The sequence below is a fragment of the Syngnathus acus genome, chromosome 3 (genome assembly GCF_901709675.1).
Source record: "Syngnathus acus chromosome 3, fSynAcu1.2, whole genome shotgun sequence".
Taxonomy (NCBI): domain Eukaryota; kingdom Metazoa; phylum Chordata; class Actinopteri; order Syngnathiformes; family Syngnathidae; genus Syngnathus; species Syngnathus acus.
The window spans coordinates 9,404,576-9,418,348 of NC_051089.1; the positions used below are offsets into that span (position 1 = coordinate 9,404,576).

Sequence of the window (13,773 nt, forward strand, 5' to 3'; positions counted from 1 at the left end):
TCGTAAAGTCTCGAGTCTAATTTATGAAAAATATTTGTCGTTAAAATGCACTACCTATAAGAGGAAATTTTATTAATAATATTTTTTTTTCAAGGAAAACAGTGACCTTTGCATGAAGTTTTAGGGGAGCGAATATTGGTACACAACAAAATATTAAACAATAATAAACTTGATTTGAGCAGCCTGTCCTGAAAATAATTCACCAGTGAATTGCTCTTTTAGCACTGCTATTACCAAAAGAAATAATAAAATACTTGTTGTTAATGTTCTTTATTTAGATGACTTTTGCATTACTGTAAGTTCCATATTTTTAAACAACCCTTTACCCCGAGAGAGAGAAAAAAATCGTCACATTGACTTTCTACCATTTATTTAATAAAGCGATTCTATGAGGAAGCTGAGCATTTGTAGTCTTGCACGCCGTTTCCTCTTATGCGACCATCTCTTTGTTTTAACATCTCTGATCGAGCACTCACTTCCATCATTTTTGCTGAAGTTACCATTAGCAACTGGGCAGCGCCCGGCTGAGCACTTGCTGCTGTTGTTGAGGAACTCGCTTGCATAAACACAGTAGGTAGCAAACGTTACGTGTGTTTGTTTATTTATTTTTTTAAATAATCATACGTCAATGAGATGATATATTTTAACAATTGAGTCGTAACTTTTCTCGTCCGCTGTTTGATATGTCTTTGTCGCGGCTAGCTTGTTAGCTGGCAAACGTGCTAGCGAACCTTATCACTCTGCTCAACGACTCTTGTTTGTATGATGCTTGTCTTATCAGTGGTTAATCATTGCAATGTTGTGTCACATTCACTTTTACTGTCAAAAGAGAGAGTCTGGTTACACTATGCTGCGTATATGGTTGGAAGCAACACAAACAGAGCTAGCTTAACATCATTGAGTGTAAGTTTAACATAAAACCTGTTTTTCCTCTTCAGAACACAAACAAGATTGAGTCGTTTATGTGAAAGCTTTAGAGAGGTTTCAGTTAAGCCTCCCACAAAGAACAACATTGTTGTCAGGTGCTCCCACCACATTCCAAAATGCTGGCTTTACAGCCCCAAAAGAAAAAAGCTGGTCGAAATGTCACTCTGAAATTATCTGTCCCTGTATCAGTCACTCGATACAGTCACCCGAGCCTGCTGATGAATTACGGCTATGTATTTTCTCCTACTGTGACTTGGGGGCTTTATTAATAGTATTTATTTTTCCTGAGATTACAGACCATCCTGTCATGGTAACTTGAAGTCAAACATGATGACCACTCATCCGTCAAGTTGTTTAGAAAGCGCTGTATAAAAAGGCTTATTCACTAAAGTATTGAAATTTTCATTGCCTTTTCTGATTTTTCAGAGAGAAAGTCTCACTTCCAGACACCTGAGAGGATACTGGTGACTTTACAGTCGGGATGTATGTTAGCGACAACATGATTTTGACGTAAGCTGCAGCAAGCTGCGCCGTCATGCTGCCAGGAGTCGGAGTGTTTGGGACAGGAAGCACAGCCCGGGTGCTGGTCCCGATGCTAAAAGCGGAGGGCTTCGAGGTCCATGCACTGTGGGGGAGGAGCGAAGAGGAAGCGTGCAGCCTGGCAAAGGAGCTCGGTATCCCCTTTCACACGAGTCGATCTGATGACGTCCTGCTACACCAAGATGTTGACCTTGTTTGCATCTATATCCCACCCTCAATGACTCGGCAGATTGCTGTCAAAGCACTGGGTAAGAGGTCAGAAACACACGCACGTGACTTTTATGAATAGCCGTCTGGCAGCAGGTGTCGGTGCTAACCAGTCACAGTATTTCCAGATGTTCAATACCGTCTGAAAGAATTTTTGGATTTTCTACATTTTCAGAACTCACGAGTAAGTGAGAAAATAGTCCAGGGATGCAAAGAGCAGCAGTGCTCTTTCTCATGGGTAGCATCTCCCAAAAATCGTCCTACCCCAGAGCGCGAGTTCAGACTTCAAGCTTGAACAAAAAAAGACATACTCGAGCCGGCCAGCTCACCAGCATGCTTAATACGGAGAACTATCTGATGGAATTCCTGAGCGTTGACCTCAGCTTCCTCTTCTAGTTGCAACTTCCTGGCGCAATGTGTCCCACCCACGATGGTGGAGCCTCCAAGTCTTTGTATTTGATGATGTCCGCACTGCATCTCGTGTACCGTGTACCATTTGGCAAATTCATTTTGTACCTGATTATTATTTTGTAATTTATTGTGTTACTCTCTGAATAATAAGACACTTTGCTTTTGTCTGTGTGCAGGCATAGGTAAGAATGTTGTCAGCGAGAAAGCTGCGACAGCTGTGGATTCGTTTCAAATGGTGAACGCAGCCAGGTATTACCCGCAGCTGCTCAGCATCATGGGTAACACGCTGCGCTTCCTTCCCACTTTTGCGGCGATGCGGCAGCTGCTGGCGGAGGGATACGTCGGTGAAGTGCAGGTATGCGACGTGCGCGTGTACGGGCCCAGCCTTCTAGACCGCTCGTACGGCTGGACTTGTGAGGACCTGATGGGAGGCGGGGGCCTGCACACGGTGGGCTCGGCCATCATCGACCTTTTAAGTTACTTGACGGGGACGCGGGCCCAGCGCGTTCACGGCCTGCTGCGCACCTTCGTCCAGCAAAATGACACCATCAGAGGCATCCGACGGGTCACCAGCGACGACTTTTGCTTCTTCCAAATGTTGATGGGACCGTGCTCGGGCGGCGTGTGCTGCACCGTGACCCTGAACTTCAATATGCCCGGTACCTTCTTGCATGAGGTGATGGTGGTTGGATCCACCGGAAGATTGGTGGCCAGGGGGACGGAACTGTACGGTCAGCGCAACGGCAGCAAATGTGAAGAGCTGTTGCTCGGCGACGGCGGCCGAGCCGGACCTGATGTGAAAGACGTACCTTTGCCGCATCTGCTAGGCTTGGGCGCCATGGTCAAGGCCCTCAGACAGTCATTCCAAGCGCACCAGGAGCGCAGGTTGTGGGCGCGTGGGCCGGTTGCCACGGCACCCACCTTCGAGGACGGCCTCTACGTGCAGACGGTAGTTGAGGCCGTCAAGCGCTCCAGCTGTAGCGGAGAGTGGGAATGTGTGGAGATCATGAGTAAGGAGCCCGATCCCAACCATAACCTGTGTGAAGCTCTGCACAGAAATAGGAACTAATCATCAAACACTACTCACAAAAGATTGGCATCTCTGGCTTGTTGGGGGAATTTTTCAGGACAATCCGAAAATGCGTTGACGGGTGAATTTAGTTTGACCTTCTCCAAAGTTTTGAGCGCATTTATCCAACTGTTCTATATATTTGAGTTCTTTTTGCACAACTCTGTCCTCTAAGGCCCGCCACCGCACACTGAGTGACGTGGCTGAAACCGGTCGAACGTCATTTGACAGAAAACAGCTGAGCTGTTAAGTTTGCAATGCAAGCAAGCCCAAGCCCCTTTGACGTCAATTTCTGTCGGCAGCAGAGGCCAGTGTTGGACAAATGTCAGCGCCCTAATCCCACAGTAAAAAAAAAAAAAAAGTCTGAAGTATTGGCCAGTTAGACATGAAAGTTTTGAGAAGGTTGACTTAAGTTCCCCTGTAAAGGTTACAGTGGCTTTTGGTTTGTCCTCAAATTTTCAAACTGCAAATCGCTACTTGCTGTGACTAAAGTATTTCAAAAGTGCTACTACTAAACACATCTGATGGAGCTTGGCCTGAATGTTTTTACTTCAGCTGCAGTTTACACCACATGACTACTCTGAGCTTTCTTTTGGCAGGGGCACCTGTTGAATAGAATGTGCTTGAGAAACATGGTGTTTCTTTTCAGATGCTTTCTCATTTGAAAACCTTTTACTTGTTTAAAGTTGTTATGCCTGCATGTACTGGGATTTTGTTGCTTTTTTCCATTTTGTTAACATTGTGTTTATTTGAGAAAGATTGTGCATCCAAGTCCAATGGCACCTTATTTGAAAGCATCGAGTTGACTAACAACTTTGCATTCGTCACACTGGCAGAATTCTACTGATGTCCCGTTGAGAGAGCTCAGCTTTTTTTAGAACATTTATGATCTCAAGGTAGATTTGTGTTCCCGGAAGCTGTAAGCAATTTGCAGTCTCCTTCACAAAGCAGCGGATGTTTCAGCGATGGTGGGAAAATCACATTTTCCTAGCATGGTCCAAAACATCCTAATTCCATCTGAATGTGGTTCAAAATTAAAAGCAGACATTTAATTGTATAAAACAGCATATTTGGCAAGCAGGGATTTTTTTTTCTTTTACACATTGATGTTTACTCTAAAGAACCCAAGCTGCCTCGAGCGTGAAGCGTGCATATATTTTCCTGCTCTGATCTTAATCTTGCACCAGCAGAAGCCAGACGCCTCAAATTTGCAGTGTAAAGACATTTGAATATTGTTGATTTTAGATGGCAAGCAAATGGCATGAAACTCGGTTGTTTACATTTGTTATCCCTTTTTAAGTTTGTTGGTTGCAAAAAAAACCTAATGCCTCAAATACAACATGCACTGTAATTGCAGTCGTGTGACTAGGATGTCATAATTGTCATACAGTCAATTCTTTATACTATTAAGAACACTTTTTTTTTTAACCTACTCAGGGTCTGTAAATTTTGACAATTTCAAGAGTGCATCATCGCACTATAAAATTCCGTTACCCAGCAGCATGATGCTAGAGGTCCTTAGATAAAAAAAAGACATTCCAAACACCTGATTTAGCTTATATTATCGTTTTTGCACTGATACTGTAAAATTATTTAACACATGGTGCGCTTTCTCTACTAGCCAGCGCACTGCAAAATTAATTTAACGTCTGCATGAGGATGATTATTTATGGTTGGGTGTGGAAAACAATTACTTGTCTTGTTCCTGTTTGTAAGTCAGTCTGTGAATTTCTTTTGAAGCTGTAATATTTATTTTTTTAGTTTTTTAATTCTAACCATGTCTCTTTGAGCACAATTTGTTGTATTTAAGTCTGAGGACTGTTCATCTGACAGATATTTCATTTAATAAATACAGTTGTATTAATTTCAGTGTTTTCCTTTTTTTTCTGCTCCTGAAGCATAGGAGTAGCGGAAGCATCTACACAAACTTTGAATAATTTGACTAATATTTCTTAAATGCTCGTTTCAATAATGCGATTAACAATCGAATCCGGCGTCATTTGCAACCGATTATTTGCATGGCCGCTAGGGAGCAGTGTAGACTTTTTTGGGTGATTTGGAAGCACGTGAGTAAACAGAAGAAAACAGCAGCCTTGCTCGTTCGACAGAAAAGAGTCGCCATTAAACGATCAGTTTGAACCAAGAACGCGAAACAAATTTGATCTTTTAGAGAAACATGACTCGTAAAAGAAGTATCGTTTGGAGTTACTACAAAGATATCTGTCCCAAATCGGTTGTGTGCGTTCTCTGTAAAGACATACTATTTAAACACGAACAGGGCAGCACCACGAGGATGTGGCGACATTTGCGGACTCAACATCCAACCGAAGCGGTCATGGCCGCCCAAAGAGAAAGCCAGAGAACCGCCAATGTCTTCAGCCGTGAACAGGAGCCTGTAGAAATCGACGAAGCACAAGGTACCTATCTTAAAATGAGTGGATCGAAAGTTTGTTTGACCCCACTGAATCCCTCGAATCGGTTCATTAAAACGATTCGCTCAAAAGATTCGTTTATGCCATCGTTCAGTTCATGATTCAGTCCTGTGGTTCACATTCACTTACCGAGGGACGGTGATCATTACCAAATATTTTAAATTAGGAAAGCATTAAAAGGGTGGACTAGAATTAAAATATAAACTTTGCAGTCTGTGTGAAAAACTGTTGTGATTTCGTTTTCCCACATTAAATGTGGCTTCGTATTAATATATTTGCGCGTGTGTGCGTATTTATACAATGAGGAAGCGGGTAATAAGTAAATTAGTTAACTGATATGGACTTGGCATTGCGAATATGACGTCACATGACCAAACCCAGGCAACAAGATGTTTTTAACTATCTCCCTAACTACCTTTTAAATTCTTCTCCTCAAGTGGAAGTGGAACTGGAGGAGGAGAATCCTGACGCTGTCTCTATGAATCAAAATGAAGTTGATTCTGCAATAAATGGCATCCTTGTAGCAGTAAAAAGAGACGAGCCCGTCAAAGAAACGCCAGCAGAGACAACAGTAGAAGTGAACGAACAACAATGCCCGGCTGGTCCGTATCATCGTCGCAGCCTGATCTGGAAACATTTTAAGCCTTTGGCCGATTTGAACGCTGCTCAGTGTCAGATTTGCAAGAAGAAGATAATGTGTTCTGAAGGCAGGACCAGCAACTTGTACCGGCACATGGCAAAGACCCACCCGCATGTGAATCCACGATCAAGTGGAATTGCGAAGGAAGCTGACCGTAATTCTGATTCGCGCGGTGTCCTCGAAGCAGACAGAGGAGAACCCGTGGAAGCAGGACAGGAAAAAGAAAAAGTCGTGGTTGAAAATCCTCTCAGTTCAAGGAGTACAATGCACCGTCGTAGCTCCGTCTGGAAACATTTTAAGCCTTTGGGAAGTCCGGATGTTGCCCAATGTTTGATTTGCAAAAAGACCATTAGATGCATCGACGGCAAGACCAGCAACCTGCATCGACACATATCCAAGAGCCACCCAAAGGCGAGTCGGCAAGCGTCCAAGGTGCTGAAGCCGACGAAACCCAGCTCACCCTCAGACACTTCCAGTAATCTTCAGGAGGCATGTCCCATGGAAGTCATGGACAATGAAGATATTACAGGTAGAGAATGATTGATGAGAATGATCATATCAATTTATGCGTGCTGCTGCTTTACCAAGATATTTATTGTCTTTCAGACGAGGTCAATGATTCAAAGGTAACGTCCGCAGAGAGGCGCATTCTCAAAAGGGAGCAGGAGTTGATTGAAGCTTTGAGGAGGACGCAGAGGGAGGAGGCTAAAGCTCTGGAGCATCAGAGGGAACTCATCGAGAGTCTGCGGGGAGTCAACGCCAGAGAGGCTGCCATGGAGAAGAAGCAAATCGAGTCTCTCAGGAGAGCGCAGCAGGAAGAAGCCAAAGATTTGATGAGACAGAGGGAAGAGCTGGAGACAGAAAGGGCAGAGCAGCAGAAGAGGCGGGAGGAGCTTGAGCAGGAAAAGAAACAGTTGCTCATGTTTTGTCAAGAACCTGCAATTCCAGCCTTGGTTTCCCAACAATGAGTTTTTTTGTTTTGTTTTTATTTTTTGCCGGTACCATTGCGACCGACACACTTGAGGGGCATTTTTATAGATTGTTCACAAAAAACCCCGGCTGTTTTTTAGCTTTTGGCTTTTCTGTTCTCAAGTTACATTCTAAAATGTACTATGATATTGATATGTGATCTTAATTTGACCTTTGCAGAACTGTTGAATGTATATGTACTATTATTACTCTTTTAGTAGTTTTCACTACTTGCTGATTGTTAACAAGGAGATGAACGACCAAATAAAATTCCCTGGTTGATTTACACTTTTACACAGTTCTCTTCACTTTTAATCAAGTGCACATATTAGGTCATTTGGATACCCCCCCCCCAAAAATGTACACACGACAGTTTTGATTATTAGTTTACTTTGATTACTGGTCGGATGTTGGATGATGCGATATCCCACCGTCCTTGAATGCACCGCAGCGACACGGGAAAAGGTGGGATTTTACTTCCGGGTTAGGAAAACAGCCACCAAAATAACTCAAATTTCCAAAGAAATGAGAGTGTCTTTGTGCCAAATGTAATACATAGCCAATAGGTAACTGCGGAAAGCTTAAAATAACAAGATACGGGCCCTTTAACATCGCGGTAAAATGGATGATAGCGTGTCCGTCCCAACGAAAAGATGCGATTCTGGCAATCTATCCTCTGTAAGCATGGACACAATTTCGACACTCACGGAGCTGGACGATTTGGAGAGAGTTTATCAGCAATTCTGCGTGGAAGAGGTTTGTATAAAATGACATTCGAGTGACATTTTGACACTTGACGTGTCCACTCACTCTCAGTTATGCTACGTAAACTTCCGGGATGGGGCTCATGGAAACCAATGAAGACACTCAAATTTTACGTTTGGTTTTACGTGATTATATTTTAAAGAAAGGCAGCCTTGCAGCGTCGTGGGGCTTCTCGGCCCCATTTTAGCCCAACAATAGAAAAAATATTGGAGCTGACAAAGGAAACTTGCATCAACGTCGCTGTGTTATAACTTTAGCAAGTGATATTCCCACCTATATTGCGCAGTAATATACATAGAAATACAATATATTATTTAATCAGTGTGTGAAAACAACAGATATTAGTTTACTGAGCAATTGTGACCGTCTTCTTCAGTATCCGGGATATGAATCTCACTTTTATACTGACTCCTTGTGGGCAAGACGTGCACACAAGAAGGAGCTGCACAATGAATTAATAATCCTAATGAACTAACCTATTTAATTCTTTAAATCAGCTGGGATTGTCTTTGCTTTGGTTTAGAAAGCAGTGGAGGTTGAACTGGATCGGCTGATGGGACAAGAGGGCACGATTCACACAAAGATGTTGGCACTCCAGAGGATGGGGTAAAATATTCTCACGCATTGTCAACATTAAGACTACTCTGACACTTGGACTTCTTTTTTTTCATAAAGTCTGAGCTGACTTGGCATGCATTGCTTCTGCGCTTCTCAGGCCCAACCTCCAGTTGATCGGAGGAGATGCCAGCCAGCTCTCTGGCATGATCACATTCACCTGCAGCCTAGCAGAGAATGTCAGCCGCAAAGTCAGACAGCTCGACCTGGCAAAGGTACACACATCTACTACCATAACCAAAAATACTGGTACTATTCAGTATATTGATGACAGCTACTCTGTCTTAAATTTTGTAGGTTAATAAAGTTTGTGTCTGATTTAATAGACGCGGCTGTATAACGTCATTCAGCGAGCTGATGACATTCTGGATCTGAAGTTCTGCACGGATGGCGTTCAAACAGCTCTGCAAAATGAAGATTACGAACAGGCCGCTGCCCACATCCACAGATACCTTTCTCTGGACCAGTCAGTCATTGAACTGAGCAGACAGGGAGAAGAAAGTATGCAGAATAACTCTGTTAACTCTAGTAAACAAGTAAACGTCAAGTTCTGATCGATTGAGTCATTCATTTGGTTTGGGTTGGCTGCAAGCAGCAGATGCATTGTTGATTGGTTCTCAACCAGTTTGGTTTCCACAGGCAGCACTGTGGATGCCAGTCTGCTACTACTGCAAGAGGCTGAGAAAAAACTGAAGGTCATCGTAGCTGACAAGTTGGATGAAGCCGTGGCAGCCGTGGACCTGGCACAGGTGGAGAGGTTTTTCAAGATCTTCCCGCTGCTGGGCCTCCATGATCAGGGCCTGGCCCGCTTTGGACAGTATCTCTGCACTCAGGTCAGTGAGGAATTGGAGAAATGGACATGTTCGCTCCGAGGGGATGGATTGGTGACTCACACACACGTTGTTGTCACACACGCAGCTTGCCTCCAAAGCCGAAGAGAACCTGCTCTTAGCAACAGGAGGAGAATTGGGCGAGAAAAGAGCTCCACTCATATTTGCTGAGACTCTGACATTATTGCTCGAAGGTGAGTACACGGTCAACTTTGAAACTTTTCCATTGAACTTCAAATGAATTACATTTGGAAACTACTGTTAGAACTGCATATTGGTCAAGGTCCCAAACGGCAAAATGTGTGCGATTGCTGACAGGGTGGAGAATTTGGGACTGTTAAAGAAAAATTTCTCATTCACAGGCATCGCACGTGTGGTTGAGACCCACCAGCCTATCGTAGAAACGTATTACGGTCCAGGCCACCTCTACACACTCCTCACCCACCTGCAGCAGGAATGTGACAAGCAGTGCCAGAAGATTGTGGACAAGTTCATGCAGCAAAGAGAATACCTTGCCAAAGTTTGCATCTGGATGACATTTAGCTTGTATTATGACACCTTCTAAATGCTGTCTGTAGTTTCAGATTGTCCAGAGCAGTATGATGAAGAGCGTACCCGGGGAGAGAATCGAGCCCAGGTATTGTTTACCAGTCACAATATTAGGTAAACCTCACGAGCGCCAATTTAAGAGCTAAGTCCAAAAGTTCCTATTAACACAGAAACGTATTCCTAATATTTTGGTTAGTGTATTAAGCTCCATGACGGAAGCAAAAAATAGATAAATTGAACAGGTGTTTCCGTGAATTTGTATCATCCTGCGACAGAGAGCTGGACCCCGTATTGGCAGAAGTCGCCTTGATGAATGCGAGGGCGGAACTTTACTTGCGCTTTCTGCGGCGACGGATAATGGCCGACTTTGAAGTCGGCGACCAGAGCGTCACAGCAGGTAAGTAATCCCTGAGCTATATATTTGTCATGTCAAATTTTGTGATGTGTGTGTGTGTGTGCATATTTGACCATCAGAACATCACCAGAATGTGGAGAAGTTGCTTAAACATTGCGTGCTGAGCAGGAACATGCAAGAGCTGATCGGCTACTACGTTCCAATGGAGGAGTACTACATGAGGGAGTCCGTCAACAAGGTTCACTACACTGTTCCATTTGCACTTTATACACACAGTATTCAAGAAATGTTTATTTTTGATACAGTTCTTGTGATTAAATGAACGTAACACAACGTATTAGATTATACTCAATATTTTTGCAAGTGATATACTGTAGGCAAATAAAACCTTCACTGGTAGGCTTTATTTTTAATGCTTGTATAGGGCAGAATCATTCCATTAATTTATGTCCATATTTTTTGTTGTTTTGTTTTATATTGTAGTAATTGATTGTGCCAATTTAATGTAAACAAGTTGTGTTGTACTATCTGTAATGTTTTTTTCCTTATCAGGCTGTTACAATGGACACATATGAGAAAAGTCAGCTGACATCCAGCATGGTGGACGATTGTTTCTACATCGTGAAGAAGTGCATCAGTCGAGCCCTGTCCAGCTCCAGCATCGACTGCCTCTGTGCAATGATTAACCACGCCAACTCGGTGCTGGAGTCCGACTTCAGGTCAGCGCTTTGGAAAGGCGCTTGATAAAGCGCAGCTTGTCGGGGGGGGGTCTCACGCTTGTGTCGGTCTTCCCCTGACCCGCCAGGGAGGTATTGTACAACAAGCTGAGGCAGGGCTTCCCAGCCACCACGCTGCAGGATATCCAGCGCGGCGTCAGCAGTGCCGTCAGCCTCATGCAGAGCAGCTTGCAGCAGGGCAAGTTCAACACCGAGTTCAACATTGAGAGTGCGGAAAATGCCAAGGCTGCTTTTTTGGTGAGATTGACACACATTTATATTGTGAAAGATAAGGACAAAAAGTTCAATTACTTTATCGATTACAGGTGACCCTCAATAACGCCGAGGTGTGCAGTGAGAACATTTCAACTTTGAAAAGGAACCTCGAGGTAATGCTGGTATAATGCGCCTCGGTTCTCTTTGTCTTCCTCCACGTCATCTCGTTTTTGAATCCCACGTGCAGAATGACTGCTCCAAGCTGTTCAGTCAAGGGGCGAGTTCTGGCGACCGAGCCAAGATTGAGAGCTGCTTGTCCGACCTCGTCAACACATCCACAAAATTCAAGGACCTTTTGCAGGTTGGAGGCACAACAATACTTCTGATGAACATTGCCTGTTCTGTTCAAAAAGCTCTGTTGATGTTTCAGCGCTTGACTTTGCTTTCTTAGGAGGGTCTGACTGAGCTGAACACGACGGCCATAAAGCCTCAAGTGAAACCCTGGATCAGCGGCTTCCTGTCCATCTCGCACAACATCGAGGAGGTCAGGCACTCGCTCGCCGACTTCAAATGTCCTTGAAGCAAACTCGTAAGCGCCAATGTCACTTACAGGATGAGTTCAATGACTATGAAGCAAACGACCCCTGGGTGCAGCTGCTCATCATCAACTTGGAGCAACTGATGGCTGAGTTCAAGGTGTCGGCACCGCCGTTTAGCATGAAGAGCATCTCCAAGTATTTTGTACCAATTTTTTAAAAGATATATTATTCCGCTCATTTTTTCCACTGTACTCCTTCCTTAATTTTCCAACAATTCAAACTGTTCACAAAATTCATTACATTTCAGATTCCCGAAATGCCCAGTTTTTGCAGAATTACGTGTTTGAATTACAATGTGAAATTCCCATATTTTGACAGTAATATTCACAAATGAAAAGTTTTTAAACGTCTTCTCCATGTCATCATCAGACGAGCCTCTCTCCTGTTATCTACGACACGCTGACCAGCCTGATGACCAGCTTGATATCCATCGAGATGGAGAAGACGGTCCTGAAGTGCTCCTTCAGCAGGGTGAGAGTTCCGGACTCGACCACAAGGTGGCAGCGAGCACCTCCTGCAGCACATCGCTGACGTGCAGTGGATGAAACGCAGTCAGCAATAATTCATGAAGTCTCTCACAGGGAGAAAGCCTCTGGCGTGATTGTCTCACTTCCTTTCCAACAATGTGTTTATTGGTGGTATAAATAGAAAGCCACTGCAGAAAGCTGGTAGTTTTAGAAGCATTTGGGGAGTGCGCATGAATGAAAATCTTTTAAGTGTGCTGGTGTTTTTTGTTGCAGCTGGGAGGGCTGCAGTTTGATAAAGAGCTTCGTTCTCTTGTGGCCTATCTCACCACCGTCACCACCTGGACCATTAGGGACAAGTTTGCTCGGCTCACGCAGATGGCCACTGTCCTCAACCTGGAGCGGGTAATTGACCTTCTGGAAACAATGCACAAACACACTCTCACACTCACTCTTCTGTCACACACACCTGGCTGGTAGTCCGCACCACTACCATTAGCCAATTTCAGCAAATGATAAAACTTAAAACACAAACTTTTCGCTTGCTCGGCACGTTTTTAAAGCAATAATTATTTGAGTCATTTTCTCGTACGTGGCTTTAAAAAAAAAAAATAGACCTATTGCAGGTAAACTGTTTCTATGCCTCGCAGGTAACCGAGATCTTGGACTACTGGGGGCCAAACTCGGGACCCCTGACGTGGCGTTTGACCCCAGCAGAGGTGCGGCAGGTTCTAGCACTGCGCATTGACTTCCGAAGTGAGGATATCAAGAGGCTGCGACTGTGACCCGGCGACCGATGAGCTTCGATTTGTCATACGCTCTGCAAAGACAATGCAAGTTTACAAAAAAAAAAAAATCTGTTTAGGCAAATTTCTTGTTGGACATTTGCTGCACTCTTGGCTGGTGTTAAGATGAAGAGCTGTCAACTGGAAGTCATATGTAGAATATTAGTTGAGTAAAAGTATCTAAGATTTTCGATAATTAATGATCTGTTGTAAATGTATTTAAGTATTGGAAGGGACAACTGTAGACATTTTGGGCATCATTTTTTGGGATGTAGGAAATGAAGTGTAGCAACAAAGTATTTGTATTCTATTACAAGATGGTATCATTTGAAAGGCTTGTGCTGATTGTGACCTACATGTGACTGAGCTCTCGAGTTAAACATGAGAAGTCTTAAATGTGTAATTAAAAGATCTATTAATGGTGTCACACGGGGAGTAGCAACCTGCTAACCTGTAATTGCGCAAAAGGAGGCCGCCCCGCCAAAGCGAAGCGGCGGAGTAATGAACATCTCAGCCATTAAAGTGACAGAAGCGGGTCAGACAGCTGATCCAGCCTAGTCATTCAATAAAGGAATTGCCGCTCGTCTGTGAGGTTAGAACACTTTTAACCTAATAAATCGCGAGCCGCTCGACTGCACCACAATTTTCACGTTCATCTCGATCGGATAATACGTTTCAGCAAGC

The 13,773-nt window shown here is 43.8% G+C and overlaps 3 protein-coding genes across 5 annotated transcripts; all 3 read left to right on the forward strand.

Annotated features, from left to right (window-relative positions):
- The first annotated feature begins 439 nt into the window (after window positions 1–439).
- gfod2 (glucose-fructose oxidoreductase domain containing 2) lies at window positions 440–5,018 on the forward strand. Of its 2 annotated transcripts, none has more exons than XM_037247538.1 (3): window positions 440–570; window positions 1,354–1,715; window positions 2,262–5,018. In XM_037247538.1, the coding sequence occupies exons 2-3, from the start codon at window positions 1,463–1,465 to the stop codon at window positions 3,152–3,154; spliced, it is 1,146 nt and encodes a 381-aa protein (XP_037103433.1). In that variant the 5' UTR covers window positions 440–570; window positions 1,354–1,462; the 3' UTR covers window positions 3,155–5,018. The 2 variants fall into 2 exon arrangements, with proteins under 2 accessions (XP_037103433.1, XP_037103434.1); XM_037247539.1 differs by having other exon boundaries at window positions 460–574.
- A 196-nt stretch (window positions 5,019–5,214) lies between these two features.
- LOC119120883 (zinc finger BED domain-containing protein) lies at window positions 5,215–7,483 on the forward strand. Of its 2 annotated transcripts, none has more exons than XM_037248110.1 (3): window positions 5,215–5,571; window positions 6,024–6,755; window positions 6,833–7,483. In XM_037248110.1, exons 1-3 carry the CDS (start codon window positions 5,331–5,333, stop codon window positions 7,192–7,194), a joined length of 1,335 nt encoding a protein of 444 aa, XP_037104005.1. In that variant the 5' UTR covers window positions 5,215–5,330; the 3' UTR covers window positions 7,195–7,483. The 2 variants fall into 2 exon arrangements, with proteins under 2 accessions (XP_037104005.1, XP_037104006.1); XM_037248111.1 differs by having other exon boundaries at window positions 5,220–5,571; window positions 6,027–6,755.
- A 163-nt stretch (window positions 7,484–7,646) lies between these two features.
- cog4 (component of oligomeric golgi complex 4) lies at window positions 7,647–13,513 on the forward strand. Its single transcript, XM_037247500.1, has 19 exons — window positions 7,647–7,951; window positions 8,484–8,566; window positions 8,676–8,790; window positions 8,902–9,076; window positions 9,215–9,408; window positions 9,494–9,599; window positions 9,768–9,925; window positions 9,984–10,042; window positions 10,230–10,351; window positions 10,429–10,547; window positions 10,862–11,028; window positions 11,115–11,283; window positions 11,352–11,414; window positions 11,489–11,602; window positions 11,693–11,785; window positions 11,854–11,937; window positions 12,210–12,311; window positions 12,581–12,709; window positions 12,955–13,513. The coding sequence occupies exons 1-19, from the start codon at window positions 7,817–7,819 to the stop codon at window positions 13,087–13,089; spliced, it is 2,322 nt and encodes a 773-aa protein (XP_037103395.1). The 5' UTR covers window positions 7,647–7,816; the 3' UTR covers window positions 13,090–13,513.
- Window positions 13,514–13,773: the final 260 nt, after the last annotated feature.